The sequence below is a fragment of the Canis lupus genome, chromosome 26, assembly GCF_003254725.2.
Source record: "Canis lupus dingo isolate Sandy chromosome 26, ASM325472v2, whole genome shotgun sequence".
Taxonomy (NCBI): Eukaryota; Metazoa; Chordata; class Mammalia; order Carnivora; family Canidae; genus Canis; species Canis lupus.
Genome location: NC_064268.1, coordinates 15,082,302 through 15,107,818, shown reverse-complemented (window position 1 = coordinate 15,107,818; position 25,517 = coordinate 15,082,302). Strand labels below are relative to the sequence as shown.

At 41.3% G+C, this 25,517-nt stretch overlaps 1 protein-coding gene across 1 annotated transcript in view; it reads right to left on the bottom strand.

Annotated features, from left to right (window-relative positions):
* Positions 1-13,385: 13,385 nt before the first annotated feature.
* SUDS3 (SDS3 homolog, SIN3A corepressor complex component) overlaps positions 13,386-25,517 on the bottom strand; it is a 32,834-nt gene continuing 20,702 nt past the window's right edge. Inside the window, exons 11-12 of the mRNA XM_025474132.3 lie at positions 19,403-19,487; positions 13,386-16,675 (exon numbers count right to left, since the gene is read on the bottom strand). Coding sequence (XP_025329917.3) covers positions 16,577-16,675; positions 19,403-19,487 — 184 coding nt within the window. The 3' untranslated portion in view covers positions 13,386-16,576. The remainder of the gene's footprint in view (positions 16,676-19,402; positions 19,488-25,517) is intronic.

Genomic DNA, 25,517 nt, shown 5'->3' with positions numbered 1-25,517 from the left:
TTCCTTTCATCTATTCTTATTTTAAATGTCCCATTCAGATTTAAAGATAAATTCCATCAAAATACATAGAGTCAGAGTGAAGGTTTTCTATTGATTCAGTTCAGTCGAGGTTCTAAAACACATTTCCCCTTGTAGTCGATATTCTTGCCTATACCCAGCTGAAATCTCTTCTGCTTGATTGAATGAAGTTACAAATTCAACAGTCTACAAAGATCGGAAGGCAAAGCAAATGATTAAAATGGGACTTTTTAAAAAAAGATTTTTAATTTATTAATTTATTTTAGAGAGAGAAAGAAAGTGCATAAACAGGGAGAAAGGGGGAGAGCGGTAGGGAGAGGGACAAGCAGACTCTACACTGAGCCCGACATGGGGCTTGATCTAACAACCCTGAGATCATGACCTGATCTGAAGTCAAGAGTTGGATCCTTAACTGAGCCACCCAGGTGTCCCTAAAATGTGACATTTTAAATAATAACTGACATGCCTTCAGTGTTGGGAGAACAATAGTATGATGGGACTGTTTACTAGGACAGCATGTGTTCTGTCTAAAGGGAGAAGCTTCTACTCAGCTCCAGCCATGTATCCATGTGGGACAACAAACTCTGTCTTGCAAAGTTATCTCATTATTTAGAAAAGCTCAAAAATCTCTTAATCTAATCTAAAAATGTCTTAATTGACTCAATTTCTTACAATTCACTGGGTGAAAGCCAAAAGGCTGGATTCTATCTTTGCCATCTCTTTTCTTTTTTTTTTTAATTTTATTTATTTATTCATCAGAGACACAGAAAGAGAGAAATGCAGAGACACAGATAAGAGGGAGAAGCAGGCTCCATGCAGGAAGCCCGACATGGGACTCGATCCCAGGTCTTCAGGATCATGCCCTGGGCCGAAGGTGGCACTAAACCGCTGAGCCACCCAGGCTGTCCTGCCATCTCTTTTTTTTTTTTTAATTTTTATTTATTTATGATAGTCACAGAGAGAGAGGCAGAGACATAGGCAGAGGGAGAAGCAGGCTCCATGCACCGAGAGCCCGACGTGGGATTCGATCCCGGGTCTCCAGGATCGTGCCCTGGGCCAAAGGCAGGCGCCAAACCGCTGCGCCACCCAGGGATCCCTCTTTTTTTCTTTTTTTAAGATTTTATTTATTTATTCATGAGAGACACATGGAGAGAGAGAGAGAGAGAGAGAGAGAGAGAGAGAGGCAGAGACACAGGCAGAGGGAGAAGCAGGCTCCACACAGGGAGCCTGACGTGGGACTCGATCCCAGGTCTCCAGGATCAGGCCCTGGGCTGAAGGCGGCGCTAAACTGCTGAGCCCCCAGGGCTGCCCTGCCATCTCTTTTCAATGCCAACTCTCTTGCTGGCAATGTTAGAGACTTGAAATCATAAGATGTAAAAAAACAGATATTTTCTTTCCCATTTCACAGATGGGGAAATCAAAGCACAAAAAAAATATCTCAGATTTCAATTCATTTTAGAAGAGTTGAGAATGCAACCCCAAATACGTTCAAGTACTCTAAATTAAAAACAAACATTAGACAATTAGTTTGTGAGCAGTTAGAAGAATTCACTGCAGAAAAAAAAAATATACTATTGGTTGAGCACAATACCCAGTTTGGAGTGAGTGCTCTATAAATATGTTTTGTAGAGACTGCCCCATACGTCAGCTTAGCCCCATACCGTGGTTGTGTATCACAGCAGTGTGGTGTAAAAGATCTTGATTCATACTAATTTAGAACTGTACCAACAGACAGCTTACTATCTGTAGGACATTCTCTCAGACTCAGCTTCTGTAAAATAGGAATAATATCCAATTTGCCTATTAGGAGGATCTGAGATAATACACTACATCATCCATGTCTACACATTTTATATACATAGTGCCCATTATTCCAATTGCTTGACAGATTACCAGACTGGCAAGTCAGGAAAATGTAGTAGAAAGGGATAACAAGGTTTAGTGGAAAGGTCAATCAGTCCAAATTGAGTTGGATTCTAGGGTCTGCCACTTGCCAGCCTGGCTACCCTGAGTAATCTACTCTTTAGTAATACCTTCACTGGGCTGTTGTAAAAAAATTAAAAATAGTTGAGCACCTATCCTATGCAATGCAATTGATATAGAATGCTTAGCACTGCCTGGGCTATAGTAAGTGCTCAACTAAGAGTAGGAAGTGTTATTATCAGCATATCTGAATAGCAGTGAGCACTTAACACCATTCAGGAGAGCCTTGGGAGCATAATGATAAATGTGGGCTGGATGGAACCATAATTAAGTGGGTTTGTGAAAGAGGTGAATACACCACAGAGAAAATATTAGATAATAGTTGAGAGCCAAAAGAAGCCCGCATGATCATTTAGAACCAGGTCAGGGAAGTTTCTTTGTAAAAGGCAAGGTAGTAAATATTTTTGGCTTTGTGGGTCAGTCACTGCAGCAACTACTCAAATTTGCCCTTTTAGTGTGAAAGGAGTCATGGATAGGACTTAAACCTACAAGTGTGGCTGTGTTCCAAACAAAATTTATTTACAAAAATAGGTAGCAGGCTGGATTTGGCCTATTGGTCGTGGTTTGCTAACTTTTGGTTTAAAGTAAAAACATGACGGCATGTGATAAGATAAAGTGCGCTGTTCAGATGAAGAAATCAAGTGCATAAGCACTTAAACCTTTGGAATTTAAATCAAAACTCAGGATGATCATGGTAGGTGAGATCCCAAAAAACAAAAATGAAATTGCTAACATGATTTTAGCCCACAAAAGAGAAAATTCTATCCCAGTCTGCTCTGGAGGGACCATGCCCATGTTGATTCTGGATAAAGTAAGGTGAACTACAGCATGTTCAACTGAGATTGGTGATAAAAAACCAGCCAGAAATGGCTTACATGTTTCATCTGGCGAGCCCACCACTACACCTCATTCCCAGTCAATTGCTAGTAGCTGTAAGGAGCACTGTGTAGACAGATTTCTGAATCCTCACATCTGGGCCTAAGGAGAATGAGAGCCAAGACTGATTAGTAAGGTCTTCCCTGGGTACAAGGGGAAAGCCATGATACGTATGCTATGTAAATGCCACCTTGAAAACCCTATCTTATGAGGAATGACCCAAATAAGTTATATAACCCAAAATATAATCATCTTCAAGCTGGCAAGATAGTACTACACTCTAAATATTAATCTGATCTTGCTAATAATGGACATATTCAAGAGTTTTTATTACAGTGGGCAGCAGGGGACTGGACTAGTCACCTGAATATTCTTCCCAGCCCTGCATGACACTATGTGATTTTTCAAGATGCCTTATTGTACTATCACAGCTGTGTTCCAGGTGGCTTAGTCTTTCCTAACAGCTTTGCTTTGAAGACGTCATGAATATTTAAATATACTTTAGGCTAAACATTTTTCATGCTTCTCAAATCACCCAGAGTCTGAAGGTGGGTTTTGGATGGCAAGGAGGCTCATTTTCAAGATGTGTTGTTTATGCACATATATGCATATAAACCCAGAGGCATTATTTTATATACACACATTCAGACCTTCAAGGTGCATGTTATGTAAATTCTTCTTCTTAAATCTGGACACTCAGTTTTGAAGTCAAAATCTGCAGTAAAAGGCTACTGACAGGTCTTCAGACACAAACTAGCAACTCTGCAATAAATAAGAATGTTCTGATTATTTGGAAATGACCTACTAAAGTTCTCACTGCAGTTGTTCATCGATTGTGACCTAAGAACCACAGTGACTGTGAGCTAGCCAGTATCCCCTTCACTGTTTCGAGGATGCTGAATAAATCACAGAAGGTCCTGGAGACAGGGAGGTTAGGTAGGTGGGCAAGGCATGAGGGCTGAGGTAAAGAGAATTGGAGATAGATAGATAGATAGATAGATCTGTTCTTTTTTCCATGAAATCCCACTGAAACAACTATAAAAGTGTTTTGTTTTACTCTGTTTTAAGGACTTAAATCCACCAGAATGGAGACAATAGGTGAGGGGAAAAAAAACATATTGTAGAATCTGAATGTAGATTTTAAAAAAAAGCACAACAAAATCTTAAGTTAACAGTGGAGAAAGCTGAGACTCCTAGATTAGCAGCACCCAATCAGAATTGAAGAACTCTCTAGAAATGAGGGTTAAGGCAGTGAGAACTGAAATTCAGTTTAAGAAGCTGTCAGTTTCCAGCAAATGCACTACTAGGTATTTACCCAAAGAAGACAGAAATACCAATCCAAAGGGAATGTGCACCTGGATGTTTAGAGCAGCATTATCTACAATAGCCAAACTATGGAAACAGCCCAAGTGTCCACCGACTGACAAATAAAAAAGATATAGTATACAGATACAATGGCATATTACTCAGCAATCAAAAGATTGAAATCGTGCCATCTGCAATGACATGGATAGAGGTAGAGCATATTATGCTAAGCAAAGTAAGTCAGAGAGAGACAAATACCATATGGTTTCACTCATATGTGGAATTTAAGAAACAAAACAAATGAGCATGGGGAAGAATGGGGGACAACCAAGAAACAGAGTCTCAACTATAGAGAACAAACTGATGGTTACCAGAGGGGAGTTGAGTAATGGGATGGAGGAACTAGGCAACGGAGATGAAGGGGGGGCAGTTGCTGCAATAAGCACTGGGAGATATAAGAAGTGCTGAATTACTAAATTGTACACCTGAAACTAATATTATACTGTATGAACTAACTAGAATTTAAGTGAACACTTAAAAAAAAGCAGCTGTCAGTTCCTGAGCTCTGCTTCCCTACTTCATGCAGCAAGATTGCCGAGAGACTAACCTGGCCACAGACCCAAGGTTTCTTCTCTAAAGAAGATAAAACAAAAGGTCTCTGGATGAAAGGACTCTGAAATGGGTACCACTCTTTAAAAAGAAGAGAGGATTTAAAATCAGAAAACTAAAATAGTTTTTAGAATTTTTTTTTAATGAAAAAGCAAAGTCAAACTCAATGTAAAGTTCTGAAAATAAGGTGAAGGAAATCTCCCAGAACAGAAAATAAAAAGATGAAGAGAAAACAAGAAACACTAGGAAATAAAAGCTGAAGACTATTATAGAAGTCTATTATCCAAGTAACAGGAATCCCTGACTGTAAGACTAGAGAAAATGGAGGGGGAAAAAAGCATCCATTATATATCTGTTACTATATAACAAATTACCCCAAATACTCAGTAGCTTCTGACATTTATTCTCTCACCTGGTTTCTGAAGGCCAGGAATCCCTGGGAGCCGCTTAGTTGGGTGGTTCTGGGTCAGGGTCTCCCATGAGGTTGCAGTCTCATTTGAAGGCTAGACTGGGGCTGGAAGATTTCTTCCAAAGTGATTCACTCACATGGCTATTGGCAGAAGTCTCAGTGCCTACCTGGCTGTTGGCAGGAGGCCTCAGATCCTTGCCACATGGACCTTCCCATATGGCTGTTTACATGGTAGTTGGCTTGCCCCAAAGCAAGTGATCCAAGAGAAAGAGAGAGGCACAACCAAACACAAGTCACTGTGTCTTTTATACTTCAATCTCAGAACTGAATTGCTGTCACTTCTGCTGTATGCTACTGGTCATGGAGACTAACCTTGGTCCAATAATGACAGTGAACTCTACAGGGGCTATGACTATCAAGAGGCAAGGATCAGGGCACCATCTCAGAGGCTGGTTGCTATATCCATGAACTGTGTGTGTGTGTGTGTGTGTGTGTGTGTGTTAAAAAGTGTGTTAAAAAGTGTTAAAAAACACCTCCCAAATCCTGCAGGAAAATGATTTCCAAGCTAGAATTAAACCCACCAGAATGGAAAACACTGGAGAGGAAAACAACCAAACTTTAGAAGCTGCAAAGCAAATTAAAACAAAACCTGAATCTTAAAACTGACAGCAGAGAAACCTGAGAATAATGAATTTAGCAGCACATGGAAGCTCTCAAAACGAAGGTTGAGGGAGGAAGGGGCTGGCTGAAATATAGGTAAGTGCTAAGTGCTTTGTGGGCCTTTTCAATTCTGGAAATGGTCTTAAATTCTGGGAATTAAAAATGTAGTTATACCAGCCAAACCATCAATGAAGAGAGCAGAATGAAAGTGTTTTTAATCATGCTTGGTAAGTTATTGCAAGATGCATTCTGCCAAAATGGGAGGAGTGAAACAGAGAAAAAAAGAAGACAAAGGAAATGAGTGAGAGATCCAAACCCAAAGAATGACAAAGGGGGGACCCAGGATGGTGGTAAAGGAAGACTCCAGAGGGATAGCTATGTGCCAGATGGGGTGGAGGGGACCAGTCCAGAATGGGCAACCAGGTCAGAAATCCTCAGGGCGGGGGAGGAGCTTTTTCAGGGTAGATGAAATCTACCTAGCGCATCTGAGTGTCTTAAAGGGAATGTAAACACTTGGTGAAGGCTTTGAGATTGAATTCCTAATAAGCACCTAGGAAACCAAGCATACAACAAAATACAAGACAATTATTAACTCCTGGGGGGGAACGCTGTCAAGGAAAAAAAAAAGGCAATCATACTTTACAACAGGGCTCAGCTGTGACTAGCGTTTACATAGTCATAATGTAAACACTGAATATTGACCTAATCAAAATTATGAAGTAACTATATTGGGGGAGGACTGCCATGGCCAGAATTTAGTAGAGAATGCATAGAACTGAAATATCTAGCATTAGTAATAAGCAGAGATAGAAGTGAAATACCAAAAAAATCAGCTGAAAGGTGCAATGGTTGCTTCTGAGAGGGGAAATGAGGCAGAAAATAAGAGACTATTGTATTTTATGGCCAACTTTGTAGAATCCTTTAATTTCTAACTGCATATGTCATTAGTTTGATCTTAGAGATTAATATGCTACACTAAGAAATGAGGAGACAACAGCCAATCATTCATTCAGTAAGCATTTAAAGAGTGCCTACAGCGAGCAAATCCCTGAGGATTAAGGGGCTAGAAGACCCAGTCCCTGTCCTCCCTCACAGGTCAGTAGGTTTCTCAAACAGCCTGTGGGGTGGGGGTGCGGGACAGAATTTCAAACTCTTCTCTAGTGAGGCGTTAATAAGGTGGAGAACAGATGCCTGGACATCTGCTTATCTTGAATTTCAAGGTTCCTGGCTAGTGGCAGGGGTACCCTTGGAAGGTTGCTGTAGGCTTAGCTTCAAAGCATGCTGGGACAAGGAACAGGTGGGACTGACAACTCCTGAAATTACAACAGCCCCTAACATGGGCAGCTGGCAACAGAGGATGTATTCTCTAAAGCGCTAGAGTGACCCAGGCTAGTTTCAAGCAGGAGGGTTATTGTCGTGGCTGCTTAGCTTGCAGGACCTCATTTAATCCCCACAATGAACTGCTGAGGTGGCTGTCATTAACATCCCCACTTTCTAGATGGGAGCTCAGACAGGTTATGTGACTTGCCTAAGATCACAAAGCTTGTAAAACCACGGAGCTAAAATTCAAACCCAAATCTTAAGTCCATAGCCTTCAGGCTCAGCCTGGGTCTTCCCTCAACTGTTGTGATAAGGGGTTGCAAGACCTGAATTTAGTTTCTCCCCTACCATTAATCACGGTGTGATCTTAGGCAAGTTGCTTCCCTTCTCAGTGTCTGTTTCCAGGTGTGGAACATAGAGGGGGTTGGCTCAGATGATGACTAAGCGTCCTTTACACATGGGCAGTTTATGGTAGGAGGGGGTAAGTTAAAAGAAGAAATGTATAAATATGGTGCAGAGGTGAAGCTTTTTCTCCTCCAAGCCTCAATTTCCTCATCTGTTAAAATAGGAATCAAGACATACCTCACATGGGTGTTGCGTGTGTTAAAAAAGATAACGTAGGGGATCCGTGGGTGGCTCAGTGGTTTAGCACCTGCCTTTGGCTCAGGGCCTGATCCTGGAGTCCCAGGATCAAGTCCCACATCAGGTTCCCTGCAGGGAGCCTGCTTCTCCCTCTGCCTGTGTCTCTGCCTCTCCTTCTCTCTCTCTCTCTCTCTCTCTTTCATGAATAAATAAAAATCTTTAAAAAAAAAGATAATGTAAAGTACTTGGCACTTGTGCAGGCAGGCACACAGTAAGTGCTCAATAAGCACAAGTTCTTATGTATTCCTATCACTCATGTACTGACAGGTGCTCCACCATGCTTGGATTCCTGAAACTTCCACCTGTGGTAAGGTCAAAGCACCATGTTTGCAGGAAGATGAGTGATCAAAACAGAAGAAAGGGAGTCAAACAAAATTACTGTCTAACAGGAATGTGTGCTGTTGCCCTTTATTGGTTTTACATACGAGTTAGTTTACGAATACTTTCAGGAGCATGTAAGTGTGAAATTGGAAAGCGTCACTCCAAGACTGCCACGAGCCACCGCACTGGCGATATATAAGGGGGAGGAGGGGGGGAACAAGGTGGGCCAGGGAAGGGAGAAAAGGAGACACACAGGAAAGGAAGGTGAACCCAAAGTGTGGAAGGACAAAGAGATATAGAGCAAACGGATTTTAAAGTTCAAAGCTCATTCATCCAGATTTATTGTTGAGCACACACACTCTTATTTAACTTTTTAGACACATTCCACCCCCCACCTCTGCTTTTACTCCAGCCTTTTCCTCCCTGTGCAATTCCTGCTCCCAGCCATGGACCCTGCTCCAACCTGCCTCGGCATTCAGGCCAAGTTTAATTTTATTTTCTTTCAGAAGACACTGTAAAGCACTCTTGGTTCAGGAGAATGTAGACTTTGGATCAGCATCAACCTGCTCTGGAATCAAACTGGGAGAACTTGAGCAAGTTTAATTGTTTCAAACCTCAGTGTCCCAGGCTGTAAATCCCAGATGTATAACAACAAATTCAGAGGGCACAACAAACTATTAATGAGATAATGCATATGAAGCACTTAACCACCTGCTCCATAACTCTCTCTATGCCTCAAGTGTATCTATCCCCTATTCGGTGGAACTAGGAACACTGACAAGCATGGCTGTCCATCCTCAGTGTCCCAGAGAAAAGGAACCATGCTTTTACTTCTGAATCCTCCATAAGAACCTAGACTTCTACTCAATAAATGTCACATGGATTGACTGCAGGAACTATGTCAATCCTCAGGCTTGTGATTATTTACTATTTCAAGTAGAAGATGAAACATCCCAAATAATTGACTCCACGTGACCAGATGATCATGCTGAGGTCTCCTGTCTTGCTTGGGATGACACTGTAGTTCCCCAGGAATCCATTCCATGGCAGGAATCCTTTGTTCCAATGATAATGAAAACAAGAATAATAAACCAACTTATATTAAGGATTTACTGTCCCAAACACTCCTTGCGAGTACTTTAGCTGTTAAGAAATCAGTTAATCCATGGAATCAGCAACTCCATGGCAAAAGGCCAATTCTCATCCCCACTTTACAGAGAAGGAAACTGAGGGGGGGTGACCAAATATCTCAGTTTGCCTGGGTCTAAGACACTTGCTGGGATGCAAGACTATCAAAGCTAAAACCAGAAAAGTCCCAGGTACATTGGGATGTGTGCGCCCAAACACTGACGCACACAGGCATTAAGTAAATATCCCTAAGTTAAGGAGCAGCCAGGCCAGGCTTATGAATAGAGGACACCCATCGCCTCTCTACCTACAGCTAGCCATATTAACTTAGGCACATCATTTACCATCTTTGGGTCTCAGCTGTTTTCATGTTCAAAACTAAGGGGTCAAGCTAAATCAACAATGGCAAATCAATGGGCTCCCTTGCCCATGGCAGACAAAGTTAATTGACTAAGCCACTCCTCCATTTTACCCAACTTGGGCTTCAGAATCCTTCTCAACTCAATGCACTGGGCACTCCCATTTGTAGGAACGGATGCTTAGCATGGTCTCCAAAGCTGGCAGGTTTACCTTCACAGTTTGTTGGCACTAAATCAGCTTCCTGAAATCATTCTAGTCTTGTAGAATTTGGGAGATTAGCATCCAAAGACAGAGAACAGATAGATGGCAGCAGCACTAACAACAGAAGGGACAGTCTCCAGAGATGGGGCACTCCCTCAGTGTTACATATCCCTCAAAGCACAGTATGGTGAATGAGAGCAGGGACTCTAGAGAAACTGGGCTCAGAATCCTGGCTCACCATTTACCTGCTGTGAGATTTGGGACAAGTTATTTAACCTGTTTCTCGATTCCCTCAACTACAAAGTGAGAATTATAATAGGAGCTACCTAGCAAGGTCATTATAAGGATTCATTAAATTAATATGGGTAAAATGCGTAAGTGTTCTATGCATTAATATCAGAATTCTCAAAATCATGCTCTGGGGTGGATATTAGTATCTAACAGATGAGGGAACTGAGGTTGAGAGATTAAAGTCACATAGCAGCTAGTTAATTTAAGTAGCAAAGCTGGATTCAAATACTGATTCCAAAGCCTCTGCTTTGCCACACTGCTACTACGCTTCACTGCATCTCAGGAAAAACTCAAAAACTTATTAAAAGAATGCTGGGAAAAAAAATGTTGAAATAAAAGTGATTCTTGACTATCTGTAGGGACTTGCCAACCTAGCCACTGTCGTCCTACCTTCAGTACCTGTTTATCCCCCATTGGTAGTGCTTTCCTAGAAGGCTCCGAAATATTGCCTACTATGACCCCACACCCATTCACACCATCAGCAGGCAGAGATGGTGCCAACAGATGGGCAGCATCTGCTGAGTCTCCAACTTCTGAGAAACACGTATCAGTAAAGTGAATTTTGTTATTTTATAGATCTGTATTTTTTAGGGAATTGAACAAACACAGATTAGGGAAAATGGATAAAGGGATTAAGTATCTAGGTACCCATGCTGTATCTTATCTTCCTTGCTCCCATAGAGATCTTCCTAAACATGTATATTTTGGTCTTAATAATCATATTCACAAAAATATCTACTCTGGTAAAAACTAAAATTCCTAAAGCTAATATATTTCTCACCATGTCATTATGTCCAAAGAGAGTAAGCTGGTACCCACATTTCTAGTGCATTCCATCTACTATATTCCTTTTAAAAGCAGGAAAGGTGCTCAGCTTTACACAAGATGGATTTGGGCCATCTCTAACACTAGTCAAAGAGACCAGAAATTGCATTCGTTCCTGCCTCTCTCCAAATACTCAAACCCTGGGTTTGGTTGTTATGCGGTTTGTTGGTTGAGCTGAGCAGGCAGTTTAAAGCAGGTGACATTGAACTGGTGTGCTCTTTCATTCAGTGACTCTACTAGCAGGACATGACATGACAACGTCCACTAACATCCAGAGAGCAGCCAGATGTAGGATGTCCTGCTGTCTACATTTTTAGAAATCAGTTCAACGGCTCCTCCTCCTCTTACTTCAGAGGTGACAAGAAAGGCAAGCAGGGGACACCTGGGTGGCTCAGTGGTTGGGCAGCTGCCTTTGGCTCAGGGTATGATCCTGGGTCTGGGGATCAAGTCCCACATCAGGCTTCCTGTGGGAAGCCTGCTTCTCCCTCTGCCTATGTCTCTCCTCCTCTCCATGTCTCTCATGAATAAATAAAATCTTTTAAAAAAATAAAAAGGACAAGCAGGAAGAAAGTGATCTGGTGGGGAGTGGGGGAGGGGAAGACACATGTTTTCCTCCAAAGGCTCTCATGTTGCTTATTAGATAAAGTCGGCTCCATCAAGACTACTCAGTCTTTACATTCTAAATGGTTCCTTGTTTTTAGAACTCTGACACTCCTACCCATGCTGTTAACAGAGGAAAGCAACCTCTTGGCTAGTAACTGTGGCTCTCTCAGCTCGATTACCAAGGGAGAAGCCTGGAGTTATTCAGCAGGGGAAAGGGTCCTAGAAAATAATAGTGTTTTTGCCTCTAAAATCTGCTAACTCTTGTGTGTAAGAGGTGAGAGCAGATAAAAACAAATTCCCAGGGAAGGGCTGGAGAAAGGTGGAAATGCTGAATGTAATTTTAACAAAGGGAACTAGGAACAGACTGACTGCACAGTGCAGTGGTTAGGAACCCTGGCTTGGAATCTGAAAGATCTGGGACTCTGCAACTCAGCGTGTGACCTTGAAGAAATTACTGAACCATCTCCTGGGACTAAAGGAATGTGTTTCCTCCTCTGAAAACTGGTAGTAACAACAGTGTCTTTTCTCCGGGGTTGTTATGACGCTTCGATGAGACACAGTGAAGGGCACAGCACCTAGGGCTGGCGTTCTTATTATTCACCAGTCTGCCTGTCTCTGCACATCATTTTACACTAACGTTATTGGACAACATTTACTGAGCGCTTACTACGAAAAGGGACAGTGCTGAGCTCTGGGTTTGACAGGAGAATTAAGTCTCAGACTGACTAGGTTAATGAATATATCAACAATGTAGCATATATAAACAAATTACATTAAAAAATATGTTGTGAGTATTAGTACTCAGATCATTACAAGGGCTAAGTGAGAGAACACCTGCCCTGAAGGGGTTTAGTATAGTGCCTGACATATACAAAGAACTCAAGTGAAGGTGGATATTCACATCAAGGGCAAGTCCCACTGGCCTTGGCGACAAGTGGGAGGGAACAGGAGTAACCTGGAGGGTTTTCACCTCCCCCATTTCGCCACATCCCCATCCTCTAACATCCTTGGCTGGACCCTAGCCTCCACCAGGCACTTGGCTCTTCAAAACAACTATGAAGAACCCAGCAGCTCAAGAGCTTGAAGATTAAGGTGATTAAAATACAGAAAACCGGTCAGGCTAACCATTACCCTTTGAGTAGCAGCAAGCTGAAGAAAGTCTGCTCAGGGCTGTGAGTGCTGGCTGTACTCTTTTCTAGTCTATGTGGACTAGGTTATGTGGACGCATTCACTTTGAAGAAACTCAACTGCTACAATGAAGATTTGCGCTCTTTTCTGTACAAACGGTATGTTACAATAAAAAATGTTAAAAATAGCCACTGCCTTTTTCCAATACCCAAAGCACAGAGCAGCCCTTCCTGATGGCATGCCACACTTGGGTCGTGAGCACTCCAGGTCAATCACCTGTGGCAGCCAGCAGCCACCTCGATCTAGTCACCAGGGAGCTGTAGAAATACCAGTAAAATTGAGAAATATTGCACTAGAGTACCAAATGACAACATCCTCCTCAATCACAAGAGTCTACCTGAAGGTTTTCCCTATCTAAGGTCAATTTTATTGACTCAGTTTTTAATGAGATTGTTTTATCATCTCCAACAAGGAGAGAATACACCACATTTATGGGTCAACACTCCTAGACTGCTCTTTACAAAACTGAGAGCTTGTCTTTGACATCATTCCATATCTTACTCTTCATAACAAACAAATATCTAGCATATCCCTCCCTCTTTCCCGATTTCCTTTCTCCACAATCACTGGGGGGAGGGGCGGAGGAGGAACATAAAATAAATTTCAATCATTTATCAAGTCAATGGATATAACACAGACTACATGCTGGTTTTCTCTTTGAAAGTTTATTGTTATTAAAAAAAAAAAAAAAAAAACAACCCTATACTTTTTACATTTTACATTCACCTCTCAGAACATTTAATGATACCAGTTAATGATGATATATAAAAAGCCCACCAGCTGCTTGAAATGGCTGCAAATTTTTACCATGTACTGGTATTAAAGTGGTTTGAACTCTTTGGAAAAATTGGTGTAACATTAAGTACCGAGATTTCAACTTCCCAGATTAGAAGATTTTTAAGTCAGGAGGAAATTTAGTAAAAATTCAAGGCCTTAAAAGGAAATGTTAATAGAAAAACAAAAACAAAAAAACTGTAAAAAATAGGATTTCCCCCCACCCCCAAGTTAGGTTAAGAAAAAAAAATGCAACCAACCCCAACCCATCCCCAATATTTCTCTTAGAAAAGTCACCCAATCCTGAACACAGGGTCTCACACACAAATACAAGTAGCTTCATTTGCAGATCAGCCTCTGGGATCTTACACTGGCCCCAGTTCAAAGTTTAAAAAAAAATTAAGTTAGGTAGTTAGATATCCATAAATACTGGTATTCAAATGAATGAAAACATCCTAGCTTTGGTATGGCTACGAAAATCTGGAAATTGTTCAAGAGGACACTGGCTTTGGAAGAGGAGTCAGAGGGTGGGGAAGGCAACACAAACCCCCAAGCAGAGGTAAAATAAATATTGGGATACATCCACAGCACAGTGTGTAATACTGAGGCAAGTGCCTCAAACAAAACACACATAGAGGTTCTTGATCAAAATAACACAAGTGCAGGTTCTTGACCAGATTCACACATATACAGGTTCTTCCTAAAAGCTGTCTAGACCAACCTTTATCAAAGTATTATTTGCAAGAAACAGTTTGAATCTGGGAATGCAGGTGGTATCAGGAATTCAGTCTGGTTTTGCCCATCACAAAAGCACCTCCAACTCCTAACAAGGGGGCTCGACCACCCCTGATCACCACAGGGGCCTGTCCAAGGGGCTGAACTGCTCAGCTCATCTCTGCAGTGATGAAAAAACTCAACCTTCTGGGATTAAGAGTACAATTTACTATGCTGTGTCACAAGTCTACTTCCCACTTGCCCTCATTCCCACAGTCTTGATTACGGATTGTGAGGATATTGAGAAGCAGAAGGCAGTGATGTGGCTGAGGCCGGAGCATGACCTCATCACCCTAAAATTTATAGAAGAGTCCAACTTGCCCATACCCTGGTCTTCAGATGAATAGTTACTTCACAAGAGCACAAAGGTGCTACCAGAGAAGGCGAGAAAAAAAGGCAACTTGTTGCTTTGATGCTTAAATCCCCAGTAGTTATCAACACAAGCCTTTCTAAAAATAATAACAACAACAAACTTTGGTGTACTGCTAGGAAGCCAGTAAGACAATCATCCAAAAAACAACTTAGATGACCACACATGCTGTATCTAAATAAATTTCCATTGCAGGGCACTAGTAGAGAACAGACAGACAGCCACCTATGATGGGATGTTACACACACCACAGTGACAATTCAAGTGACAGAGGCCCTCTCTTGGAGCAAAGGCTATCAAGAAGAAATGAAAGATGAAGGCCCTGTTTACTGTGGACTTGGTTCACTCCAGTAATCATAATGGGGGCTGCGGGCAGAGGAGAAGCACAGAACATCCAGGCAACTCTAAATAAACAAGCATCATTTACCCTGTTCTCTAAAGGAGACTCCAACACCAGAAAAAAGAGAGAGAGGAAAAAACAACAAATGGGTTATAAATTAAAAACCAATCTGTACAAGTCTTTACTCTGAGTCAGTAAGGTTTGGTCTCTGTTGAAGCCAGGACTTAGAGGAAGGTGATTCGCTTCTCATCATGTACCCCCCAACTTGCTTTGGGGTGTATACATTAAGAGACAACACGGAGAGAATCACCGGAGTCCGAGGGTACGGCATACAAATATTTCCTAGAAAGTGTAAGGTCTACTGACTACCCACAGAAGTGCTAACAGTTGCTCTAACCCCAAATTCTCTAAATATCCTAAGGTGGCAGCTACAATACAGAAAACTCCATCTGCCAGCAAATCATTTCTCCAGTGCTGGGAATGAGGGGCAGGAGGCAGGGAGAGTGGGGAAGCTGTTTCACCAGGACTCCTTCGGTTAGTGGCAGCCACAGCAGAGCTTTCCTTTGTCTTCAGCCTGGGCCAGACTCCTGGGAGGCTGGGGGCACTGACAACCAGGCTCCACGGGCTCAAGACAGTCCGTGTGCAGTAACAGCATCAGCAACAAGAGTGTGAGTGGAGTTATGAGAGTCTCTAGATCACTGACAACTGCCCTATCATCCTCCCTCCCCACCTACAAGAGACAACCCAGGCAATGCACCCACGCCAGGTACCACTTCATCTCCTTAGGAGCAAAGAACGGAAGTGAATTAGAAATAAAAACTTCTGAAATGACTATTTGTTCTGGTTCAGGCTAGATCAAATGTGCCTGAATCAAATACTCACATTAAGTAACATTTACACTGCAGTACCTTCAGTACTTGAGGAGCATGAGACACCCCCTCCCCCAACCCCATTACTTCAGCACACGTAGCCACCCAGGCAAATTTTTCTGTCACTCAGCCAGTGGAATGGATGGCATACGCCAGATGTTACACAAGGCATTTATTTCTCAGAGAAAGCTGAGAGCCAGGAGAATTAATCTCCTTCTGCTAGGACCTCTGCCCCAAGCTTCTGGAGAAACAGTGAATTGGGCTCGACAAGGGAAAGAGCTACGTGATCCACTAATCAGATTCAAACCATGAAAATGCAATGCAAAGTATATCCCTTCCTGGTAGAAAGACCTAAAGACCAAAAAAAAAAAAAAAAAGATGTCCCTTTAAACTCAAAGGAGGCTTTAAAAAAAATAAAATAAAAAGGCAAAGTATAAGCAAAAAAACAAAGAAATTAGTAAATCGAACTCGCAACACTCCCAAAAATAAAAGTTCGTGGTGACTGCCGGCTGGAAGAGGTCGAGGCAGGAAGGAGTAATGCAAACACCGGAGTGGCTGCCACCAAAAGCGCCTTGCAGAATCCACAACAGCTCTCCCTGTTTTCCAAGGCCAAGGAGCAATTCCCGAGTTAAAAACTTTCTATTTGGAAGAAAACAAAACCAAAAACCACTCCAGAAAAATGGTCAAGGGAAGAAGAACACTGTAGAAAGTCAAGCCGCTGACCTCCGGCGGATCACAAAGAGCCCGCGCTGAAGCTGGCCCAAGTAGATCCTCATCTTGGTGCTGTCACTGGTCTTCCTCACCCAGATCTGCAGGGGAGAAGGAGAGGGAACAAGATGAGAGGGTCCAAGAGTGAATTCTGAGTAGTGAATCTTTCAGAGCATCAAAATATCTGCACGAGTGAGGTGTGGGCGGAAAACTGGCAACCTCTTCCCAGCAGGTTTCCCCCTCCAGGAAACCTCTAGCGCAGAGTCAAACATCACCCTAGGACCTCCTTTCTCCTTTTTTCTCCCTTGCTCACACCTCTCATTAAGAAAATGTAAAGCACAGTGATCTCAGGTTCTATTTTTGCCTTGATCTTAAGGACTTTTTTTTGATTTGGTTTGATTACAGCATTATCAACATTCAAAATACATATATTCATGAATATAAACTTTCAATCAAATTTGGAAATATTTTCCTTGCCCCAAGGGACTTCTATATTACAGTTTTTCACTCCTCTGGGTTCCTGGCAATCAAGGCTACCAGTCATGGCAGAAAAACTAAAAAATAACAAGGAAAAAAAGAAAAACCCCATGAGTTGAGTTAAGGCCCAATTAGGATCATCAGAAGGCTAAATTAGCTTAAGACAGCCCTTCCCTCCTAACCATATCCTTTTCCCACAGATAGTATCAGAGGTCTGACATTTCACAGGGCAGATGCATTCGTGCATAGAATGGAAAATGAACTCTTGGCAGCAGGGTGACCGCCAGAGCAGACAAGGGCACTGTCATCCCTGTGGCCAGGACTGGGAAGAAAGCCACCTCCTCAGTCACCTGATACACCTGAGCTTTTTCATCTTCAGAAGAACCCTATAAAAGTAAGATCCTCACCCCATTTTATAGAAAAGGAAGGGCAGGTCAAACCCATCCAGTGTGAATCCTGGTGTCTGCTCTCAAAACCCTTTGCTTTCTCTTGTCTACTAATCAGCTGACTCTTCTTCTCACCTGTTCCTCATCCCTTTGGTTAAAATGCCATCAGATGGGGCCAAAAGCTGGATTAAGTTCCACGTCTCGCCCACATATGCAAGTACAAGTCTACAGAACAAACTATCTTCTCCCTCCCCCGTTCAGCTCTCAGGTTTTAAGCGTGTCCTCAGTCTCATTTCCTTTGATGTGATTATTTGGCAAGAGACTTTAAAGTCAAATACACCGGTTTGAAAATAAAGTTAAAGGCCTCACAGGAAGCTGAGCCTCTAAGGACCTTGCAGAAGCACTTTACGTCAAAAAATGACCCCACAAAGGGCTGATGTGTGTTTGCGGGGGCTCACCACCAAGCACAGATCCACTCAACAAATGTGCCTGGAGTCAAGTTATGCCTAGGCCAACTAGCTCCAGGGTCACTTAGGAAGTGACCTGAATAATCAGCCAGAATACTTCCGAGAAGTGAGAAATGTTTCCCTCTGTTGCAAGCCTCTGATGCACTGAGGCTTCCTCCCTCCAGGTGACAGGGCTCAGTGTCATCATTTTCTTGTCAGACCTCTTTGACACTCTATTATGTCAAAGGATGACAATCTTCAACAGAGAGAGAAAAAAATGTAACTTGCATTTTCTCTTTTCCTGAAAAATCTTGAGGTGTCATGGGGAAGATGAGACACTGGTTCTGATGTTAGGCTTGGGTCCTAGGAGGGCCACATAGCCGGGCACAAGGACTCTGCTGTGAAGTCACAACACCTCTTGCTGACAAACAGCAGGTCTCTCCATCAGATCCCATGTTCTGACTTGGATGACTCACAGACACCCCCTACCCCCAAGCCCAGAGAGAAAAGATGTTCATTCATCTGGGAGGCTCTCCCTAACTTCTGAGGAAACAATCATTTTGCAAACTAGTCACATTTGAGGGCATTTTCAATTCCGGAAGCTAGGAGAATGGAAGAAGCTTAAGTTATTTCATAATCCAGTTTCATTAGATTTCCTGTGCACTGACACGAATAAGTTATAGAGGGTAGGCACATAAAAATCAATTTCTTTGCAGACATTTTGTGGACTGATAAAAGATCAAGCCAATTGAGCTATTAAAGTTTTAAAAACTTTTAAAAAACTACTAACAATACAAGTTACACATTGCTGACATCCCCCTAATGAAGGGCCAGAGAACTCACTCGCCAGTCATCCCATCCTTGAGCATAACCCCTCTGAACTGACTTAGAACCAGTCTCTAGCCTACAGGAGAGACCCAAGGAAACCAATACCAGGGGAGCAAGAGCCTGGCAGCTCACCGTTGAGAGGCACAACAGGACGTGTCAGATCATAAAGACAGCAGGCAAGGAGGAGTGTGTAGCTCAGATCAGGCCAACATCCATTTACTGAGCACTTACTATGTGCCAGACCCTGTGCCAGGTTAAAACCTCAAAGCATAAAACAAATCTCTTAATAGACATGAAAGCTCTAGAGAAAGAACATAGATGGAGTACGCTCCACAAGCAAGTTCCATTGTTGGTACACAGTTACCTTACAAAGCAGCAGGACTTGGAACACATAGAGATCGCACAGACTCGCGTTCTATTCTTTCCTGTAGTCTAAGTGGCTCCCAACTCAATTACTGTATGTGGAGCTCACCAGTACCATTAGGAATATACAAATCCACGTTATGTTGGTAATCAAGGAAAGTAAGGGATTTTCAGGGATCCTTTTATCTACATGCAATTTCTGCCAGGAAGTGCTTACTTAGATCCTAACCCACATATAACACACAATTCCTGTACTTCTGTGGTGGCACCTGCACTGCAGGTTGGTCACACTGTGCTCTCCTGAGGGGGGAGGGAGTTCAGTCCCTACCTCATTGGCTCCAACAGAGCTGATCACACAGCTCAGTTTCTGGTTGTCCTTTGACTCTAAATAGATGGCCTGGCTCTTGTGGTACCTGTCAAAAACAAGAAACAGTTTATTTATATTTTTAGCCATTTTATCAAGGTAAGACTGACATGTAAAAAAAAAAAAAAAAAAAAAATGCCATACAGATTTACTGTTTATAACTCAACGAGTCTGGGAATAAGTATACACACCCGTGAAATCATCACTACCACGAACATATCCAACTGCTCCCAAAGTCTTCTCCTTCCCACTTCATCATTATATATATATATAATATATATATAATATAATATATATATATATATATATTTTTTTTTTGGTAAAAAGAACACTTCACATTCACATAAGGGCTATACTTTTAACAAACTTTAAGTCAGTAGTACAGTACTGTTGAAGGCACAAATTTTAAAAAAGAAAGAAAAACACCCAAAATATAATTAAAAGAATCTCGGGGCAGCTGGGTGGCTCAGTTGGTTAAGCATCTGCCTTTGACTCAGGTCATGCTCCTGGAGTCTGGAATTGAGTCCTGCATGGCTTTGCACTCAGCAGGGAGTCTGCTTCTCCCTCTCTCTCTCTCAAATAAATAAAATCTTTTTTTAAAAAAGATAAATAAAACAAGAGTCTTAGTTTACATTTGAGGAAAATTCTGGATTTCAGGTTTAATTTGAAGGCCTCCATCCTTTGATTAGATCACATGGCCTCCTAATCTTCTCCTAAATCTAAAACATATTCCCTGGTCCTTCTGCAGAGGGGAAAAAGGAAGTGGAGGAAAGTCTGGAAAGCTAACTTATATTTACTTTCTACTTGGACTATATACCCAATTTAATCAAAAAGTATATTATAATTTTTCAAATAAAACCTGTTGCTGCTTTCCGCCCATTCCCAAAACACTAAAGACAGCTGGATGGACAAAATAAATAGAAGGGTCTGAACAACTGATCTATTATTTATTTTCAATGCATCCAAATAGGTCATCCACAAGAAGGTAGGCCAAAATCAATTCTTACTATGGTCACTCATTCAACAAATGCTCATTCATCACTTATTGTGTACCACACCACTGAGTATGTTGGAGGTTGGTGGTGGATAGTGAACAGGTCCCTGCTATCACACAGCTTCAAATCCAGTAGCTGTGAAGAATACGGAGTAATCCCACCTGGTAAGTACTAACCAGGCGAAGTTCTGAGTGTCAGGGTGTACCACAGGGATCTGATTTGGCCCGGTTAGTCAGGAGAGCTGCCTTGCATGGAGCAGACCAGACAGACACTCCATTTCAGCTCTGGTAGCTATCCCTCTTGGCCTGTAGCACAGGATCACCTTCAACTTCTACAAGTTCATGGATAAGGCCAAGGATGAAAGTGAGGAAGCCAGGGCCAAAGCCCAAATGAGACAGCAGCTGCCACAGGATGAAGGAGCAGCTGCTGGATTACAAAAGTTGGAAATATCAGCTGAGCTATGGCTGGCAGCCCTGGCCGGGGCCAACCCCAGTCAGTCAAGAACATAACCTCTGGTTAATTCTGGCTGCACAGATCTGGCTCAACAGACTCACTAACTCACGTAAATTCTACCAAAATGCATCTCCCAGGAAAGCACGGCATTTTATCATTATTTCTGTGGGGGAAAAAGGCACACTGTTTTGCTGGTTTAATGAAATGATCTATTGCCCGGATATCACGGTAAGAGATATACTTCACTTCCAAAATGAGCTTTTTCCAATCTAGGTTCTAAGTACTCTTCAACTTGTTACTTAGGAGCTGAAAACTCAGGTTTCCAACTCAATTTACTTCCTGAAAACACTGTTAAAAGAAATCGAATCATAAATGCAATTAGAACAGCAAGATTGGTTTAGACTCAGCTTTAAAGTTGCTTTTGGCCAGAGATCAGTTGGTAAACTGGGTCAGGGGACCTTCATTATGCTAAATATGTAATATCCACAAGGCCTGAAGTATACAGTGCGTGAGACAAGGCTGAATTAGTTCACAGCATGACTCAAAACCTCCAGTTTCCCTCCTCCATCTAAGCCAACTCTCCTATGTAAATAGTAACATCTCGAGTGATGGTTAAAATAAAAATACAGAGCGGGAGAGCATTCACAGTTATTCTATGGGGATTGTGAGTTATTAAAGAAATAAACACAAAACAACATGCACCTGGCCTCAAGTCATTCTGATACTGTTTTCTAAATACTTTAATAAAGAAAGGTCACAGTGAAGTGAAGGAGTATGTTACTAGTGTGGAAACATGCTCAATATACTGCTATGTGGAGGGGGAGAGGAATCTATGTCCATTACCTTCCTGTGCTTATTAAAAAAAAAAAAGAAAAGAAAAGAAAAATGCATGTCACCTGTGTATCATACATACAAAAAATTGGGTAAAGTTATATAGCTAAGATGCATAATAAAACGTGTATTACAACTTTATAGAAATAAAAAGTGTATATTAAGAATGGTGTTCTTTTTATTCCATGGCTTTCTTTTTACTGAAATAAACAGATACTACTCATATTAAAAATTAAATAAGTCATGGTTCTAGAAAATACCTAAATAACAAAGACGGGTAAAAACAAAACTTGATGATACAATTAACATCTTAATGTCTGTTAAGGACAACAGCTAACTCTGGGAGGCTAGTCAAACAATTCTCATGAGATGTGCTTCATTTTCCTTCAGATGTGTGTAGAACCCAAACCCCAACACCTATGATTGGCTTTTATATGAATACCGGAAGTAAACAATGAGATCGATCTATTACCCTCACACTACCCCCCCAAGAAGTGGTCTGGGACTTGAGTATCTGGCCACCTCCCAAATCTGCCTGCTTTGGGGTCACCAAATGGTGGCGACTTGAATGTCCACCATTGGTCACCATCTGCTCCACAGCAGAGCTGTGGAATTCCCAAAGCAACCCACTTCCAAGACTTCCAAGCCAACAGATTCCCAGATCTTCCTGAACCAGAGTCTCACACTATACAACAGTCTTGGAGAACCATTATCCCTAGATATCAAATCTATTCAATTATCCGAATTCCCTAGAAGAAAAAAACCTTTAGCAATTAGCATTCATATTTTCAAGATGAAACTAAAAATTCTATGACAACCTTACCATACAAATTTACTTTTTAATTTCTAAAGACTAATAAAAGAGAGGGAAAGAATTCAAAATAAATAGACATAAAAACTGTTAAAAAGCAGCAACAATGGAGCTAATTAATAAAAATGTACATTATCACCTTTTTGCCAATTAACCCATTTTACAAGCTGCAACTTATCTGAGATGAAAAAAAATATTTTCAATAGCCTCAGAGAACAAGCCCCAAAAGTCAAATCGATTTTATTGCTTTATTACTAATGGAAATCCTGACCTGGGAATCCCAACAAATGAGCTCTTAGAGCTTTGCTTCTACTATTAAATCCAATGAACTAGAATCAACACTACTATTATAGAAGAAAGCAATTTCTCCAAAAGGTGGGTCAAAAAGGAGGGGGGTAGAATTAATTTAATTTTATATCCTACTGGGAATCCTGATATTAACGTTTCATTTCCCAAAAAAAATGAATACTATGTTACAACTCTGGAACCTGAGTCCCAATGCCAGTTGTAAATATTCACCGCCTTAATAGTCTGTCAGTTGATGGCTGGAGGAAGCAGGGGACTTCATCCCTGATTCACATTAGCTGCCCCACATTTAAAGTGAGAAATAAACCAGTCCACCAGCACCATCAGTTAGTTATTTTAAAATATCAGCTACTTTCATGGTACTTTCTAAGAAGGGTCATCAGTCCAAATCAAAATGTGAGGAAAACTTACAGCAGGACATAAAATGCCTTAAAAGCACTACCAGAACAAGGCAAAGTGAAGATGCTTATCTTTCAAAATGAAATGTAGCTTGATAAGTGTTCATGCCAAGATGGGAAGCCTGAATCATACTCAGTTTGCTGAAGTCATTTAAAACTCAATGAAACATGTTTTGCCAGAAATAACATTGCACCAAAATACTCCATACCCCTGGAACGAGCATAAATCGGTTCACTTGCCTGTTTAGCCACAGGCCATGACTAGTGAAAAAAGAGGAAGAATGAAAGCCTCCCAACTGAAAGGGCACAAAGGCCAAATATCAGGTTCAGCCTGCTGAGAGATGAGGCCAGCTATGCACTAGTCAGTGCTCACCGAGACCCCCATGAACACCTTCCAAATGTAGCAGGAAAAGGAGACCCAGCTTCCCACAAATATGTCATCAACTCTGACTGCCAAGGCCAAAAGAAAAAACACAGAACAGATGAAAAATCAAGAGTCTCCATATTCAACAATAAGCAACTTTAAATTCACTGAAAAAGGAAAACGCTCCGAGAGACCTTCTTTTAAAAATTTCAAAAAAAAAAAAAAAAAAAAAAATCTGCAGCCCCTATGAGAAAGACAGTGAAATTCATTCAAAATGCTTAGGAGGTCTAGCACAACAAATGCAACCACTCTGTTTATGTTATGAAACATCAGGCACCATGTATCCCTTCTTTAGAAAAACAAGAACTTTACCTTACTGCATTTTCACCCTCACGTCTCATAAAGTCTGAAAATTAAGCCTTAGAAAGATCTGAAGCAACGCAATTACAAAATGAACATCATTTGAAATATCACATAGCTTTAAGACTCATAGATCCGTAAAAATGTTAGTGATAAATCTCATCATTTTTGAAGACGGCTGTTATGTGCGGGCTTGATCTTTAAAGGTTATTTGGTTTTCATTATTAGAAACATTTTTCATCTTACTTTGCCCCTCAGTGTGATGAGCTGTTAGGGCCTGCCACCCAGTGGCGATACGTTCTGATAAGCAATTTTAGGATACACTAACTGGCCTCTTTGAAGAAAACCAAATAGAGGGGCAGAAGTCACTCAGATCAGGCTCCCAGAACAGAGGCGGCCTTCAGCATTTACCAGGTAAAAAATTCACTGTAACCTAATATTTTGGGAGATAGATTTAGTTCAGGCATGACTAGAGGACTAGATTTCTAAGCACTTCTGCCAACTTCAGAAGTGTATTATTTTAAGGTAATCAACTAACAATCTTGGGGTTTTTCTTCTTTAACAAAGCTCAAACAACTCAAAATAATCATTACTCTAAGTTTAGAACTTTGGGTTAACATACTGAAACTCAAAAGATCATTATAAATGATAGCCGTCATAAATGATCATTACAGAGCATAAAATAACACCAGATAAACATTTTCCAAACAAACAAGTGGAAATTCAGAATGCAAATATGTGTCTACCATGACTTAAAGTGAGTATATCTGCATATGGACAATGAATAAAGTGATATATCAGAATTAAAGAGCTGTGACAAGGTAGTAAGACCTGGAGTGGCTTAACACCTAGCACAATCCCTAGCTACAGAGCCGATAGTAATGTTTGTTGAATAAGTGAATGAGTTTGTAAACCCTCTCATATTGCTTTACAATTTCCTCCTGATGGAAACACTGGTGGTCTCAAGCTTTTAAACTGTCTTTATTCACAAGTATTTCTGGCATATTAAAAAAAGTAATGTAACATACCTTATATTCACATGTAGCTATGAAATAATAATACACAAAAAGCAGTTAAAAAAACTATTTTTAATATAAACTGGTAACATTTTAGGATTCAATTCCCCCAAGTATGTTTCTCATAACACTCCTATAATAGGATGATGCATACAAAAAGGGTAACCTGGATCAAATCAGTAATACCTGTTAACATCTCAGAAATTCACGGCGCGCACAAGTGTATCAGAGAACCCAAAGGGCACCTACAGTGAAGAAACGCATTTAATTTAATTAACATGGTCATCCCCCAGACTCACATGACCACAAAATCTTTTTTTCCACAGAACAGCTATTAATTTTAGTGCACAAGGGCAGAGTTAAGAAAAGGCAGAGAGGGACATAAACCCTGGCCTCCGTCTACAGGGCACCACTAAAGAATGGATGCCAGCAAATTCTAGTCTGATGCCAGTGGCACAGAGAAAAAGGACAGCTCCCATCAGAACACATTTTTGGGAAGCACTGCCTTCAGAGATCAAATGAGCAGTATCAAATGACTCCTGAAA